Source organism: Neltuma alba, unplaced genomic scaffold (assembly GCF_004799145.2).
Source record: "Neltuma alba isolate B1F8T4 unplaced genomic scaffold, ASM479914v2 tig00010775_pilon, whole genome shotgun sequence".
Taxonomy (NCBI): Eukaryota; Viridiplantae; Streptophyta; class Magnoliopsida; order Fabales; family Fabaceae; genus Neltuma; species Neltuma alba.
Genome location: NW_021635596.1, coordinates 75764 through 79128, shown reverse-complemented (window position 1 = coordinate 79128; position 3365 = coordinate 75764). Strand labels below are relative to the sequence as shown.

The 3365-nt window shown below is 32.5% G+C and overlaps 1 protein-coding gene across 1 annotated transcript; it reads left to right on the top strand.

Annotated features, from left to right (window-relative positions):
* Positions 1 to 392: 392 nt before the first annotated feature.
* LOC114758939 (rust resistance kinase Lr10-like) lies at positions 393 to 1268 on the top strand. The gene has a single exon (XM_028948041.1). It carries the CDS (start codon positions 393 to 395, stop codon positions 1266 to 1268), a length of 876 nt encoding a protein of 291 aa, XP_028803874.1.
* The last annotated feature ends 2097 nt before the right edge of the window (positions 1269 to 3365 follow it).

The window sequence follows — 3365 nt, the reverse complement described above, 5'->3', positions numbered from 1 at the left end:
ACGTGTTATTTTCATCCCAAAACCAACAACAGTTGCATAAATAAAAGCATCCGTTAGATATTGTGGCTATTCTCTACTCACTGGAACTGTCTTCATTGAGGAATTCATGTAAGATTAGAGCATAGCTTCAAGTACCAAACTATCATGATACATGTAAGAACTGAAAATATACAGGCCATACTATGAAAAACTGCTTTTCACACAAACATTCAGCCTGGTTATATTCCATGTGTTAAACATATACATATGACCATATATATGTAAGTCTATATTTCATAGGAAGAATTGATTTAATGCTGATTACTTTTGAAATCTTGTGCACAGTGATTCTCTGGTCTGGAGCTAAATTTGTATTGGGTACACCTTTTTGTTTTAATATTCTTGATTCTTCGATGGAGAAGAAGGCATCAATCTTATATGACAATGTCGAGGACTTCCTCCGAAATAATAGTAACCTGATGCCCATCAAGTACTCTTACTCAGAGATCAAGAAAATGACCAACGGCTTCAAACACAAGTTAGGTGAAGGAGGCTATGGCTATGTGTATAAAGGTAAGCTTCGAAGCAATCGCGATGTAGCCATCAAGTTACTGGCAAAGTCCAAAGCCAATAATGCACAAGATTTCATAAGCGAAGTTGCCACTATTGGCAGGATTCATCATGTCAATGTGGTGCAGCTGATTGGATTCTGCACTGAAAGAAATAAGCGAGCTCTTGTTTATGAATTTATGCCTAATGGATCACTTGACAAGTACATATTCTTGGAGAGACAAAGCAACACGCCCATCAATTACGAGAAAATATTTAACATTTCTCTTGGATTGCCTCGAGGAATTGAATATTTACATCGAGGATGTGTGCAAATTTTACACTTTGATATCAAACCTCACAATATCCTTCTTGATGAAAATTTTAATCCAAAGATTTCGGATTTCGGATTGGCTAAGTTGTACCCATTAGATAATAGTATTGTGTCTCTGACAAATGCAAGAGGAACATTTGGATACATGGCTCCTGAATTCTTGTACAAGAACATTGGAGGAATATCACACAAAGCTGATGTTTATAGTTTTGGGATGCTACTAATGGAAATGGCTGGCAGAAGGAAGAACTCGAATGTCATTGAGCATTCCTGGCAGACCTATTTTGCTAAATGGGTTTATGATCAATTTGAGGAATCAATAGAGGGGAGCAATATCTCAGATGAGGAAAGAAATTGCAAAGAAGATGATCATAATAGCTTCACATTGCATACAGATGTATCCTAATGATCGACCCTCGATGAAGAATGTGTTAGAGATGCTTGAGGGAGAAATGGAGCTTCAAGAGGCTCTTCCTCCCTAAATTTATGTAACTTGGTGAGAGATTTCAGAAGAAAATGTTGCTGCTGACAATTCGTGTTTCTATTAAGCTACTTGCAAATAAGTAAAACTAGCATTATGGTTAGTATCTTTAATGTTTTCTGAAATACTCTGATTTACTGGATTACATGTAGGTTATTGTTGGAAGAAGGTTGTTGTCCTGGTAAATAATGAAATTTTTATGTTGCCACGTTTTTACATGCTCTTTTATGACATAGCTATTTCTTCAGTATATGGAAATTTAAATTAACAAGTTTTCTCTACAGTTATTCATTTTTAAAAAGAATTTGCTGCTTGGTGGAATTCTAATTCGTAGTTTATACAACTTGCATGATGATATAAGGAATCCAGTGGATTTGAATGAAAAAAACGAGTTAGGAAAGATAAAACTAAGTTTCAAATTTAATATTACATATATAATCACTGTCACTCTTTCCTAGAAACTGCTTGGTCCATCTTTCTCATCACTTTGTTGAAAGTTTGTCGCCAATAATGAATTCAGTGGTAGGGAAGCACATCAATTGTCGTTGACCTGGAGTCAATATAATAATTTGGCTTTTTAAAAAAAATTAATTTCCATCTTCTTATGGTTCCATCCAATCAATCGTTACCGAAACATCAATTCTTGCCGACAATATGTAGAATAGTATAATCTGACTAAAAAAAATTTCAGAAGTATAATATATATATATATATATTCCTTTCAATAAATATTAGAAATTAAATAGAAGCAAGCAAAATTTGCTGAAAAGTTACTTATTTGAGAAGATTTTGATTAAAATGGCTTGAATTCAGTAGGCATAACTCATCTTCAACATATGAGTGCCATTTTTCTTCAGCCATATGCAATACCTATTTCTTTTAGTACTTATTAAAAGAGTTGTAATGAGTTGCACCTATATCTTTAAATAAATTTCAAATACTTTTGGTGATAAATATTTTACTTCTCACCAATTTTTCCTAGAAACCATTGCAAATGTAGTTTTCTTGTAATTAATATTTATTGGATTATATATAAATTCAATTTTTTGTTTCTATTTAATTTATATTCCTTTAATTATATATATAGTTCTAGAATGAAGCAAAACATGTTCTTCATCTTCGTTGAAAATTCTCGCGGCATTTATTAATGCGTGACGGGAGTGGAATTGCACAAGGTATTGACTCCAAGTCAACTGTTATTAATAATATCTTTAATCATCAATGACTGACTGCAGCCACCCAAAATCTGTCCTAGTCAAGCTTTATATAAATTATATAGAATTGAATTAGGCAAATTTTCAAAAGTTGGAAAGCGACTATATTCTTTTTTAAAAGTTTTTTACAACAAAACTCTCATAAAGTCCATGAAGACTTCAAAAAATCGATTTTTTATTGGCCACTGCACACACAAAGTTCCATTGACTCTTTTTTTAAAAATTCTTTACTGTAAAATTCTAATACAAATTCATAAAAAAGTAAAAGTGAATCTCATTTCTATTTTTATTGTGTACTCTTACCATTGTCTCCCACATCTCAACAACCCTTTCTGTAGAGATTTAAAATATTAAGCTTTCTTTGTGGTTATACACTTCGAGAAGAATTTCGGTTATATTTGACATAATTTGAGTTCCTCAACATAGATAGTCCAAGCTTCCAAAAATGAGTTCGTGAAGAGTGAGCCAAGCTTCAGAGTAGGGAAGCCGTTCGCTTATATGTAGGCCTTTGCAGTAGTTTCTCTTCTATCCATTTTATTCAAAAGGATATAATTCTTTAAAGAACTTAGATCATGATATATAGCTTCAGTGAACCATGTAGTTACGAAATACTGGACAACAATTTTTTCAAGTTGGTTATAGCCACTGGCAAAAACGTAGAACTTACATATTTATAATTGTTTAGAAATTTTTTCATGGATAACTATCTATGATCCTATTTTGAACTTTATACACAAGAAGGAAAGACTACCAACCTAAACACAAATTTATATCTAACACAGCTCATTATAACCATCTCAACTTCACT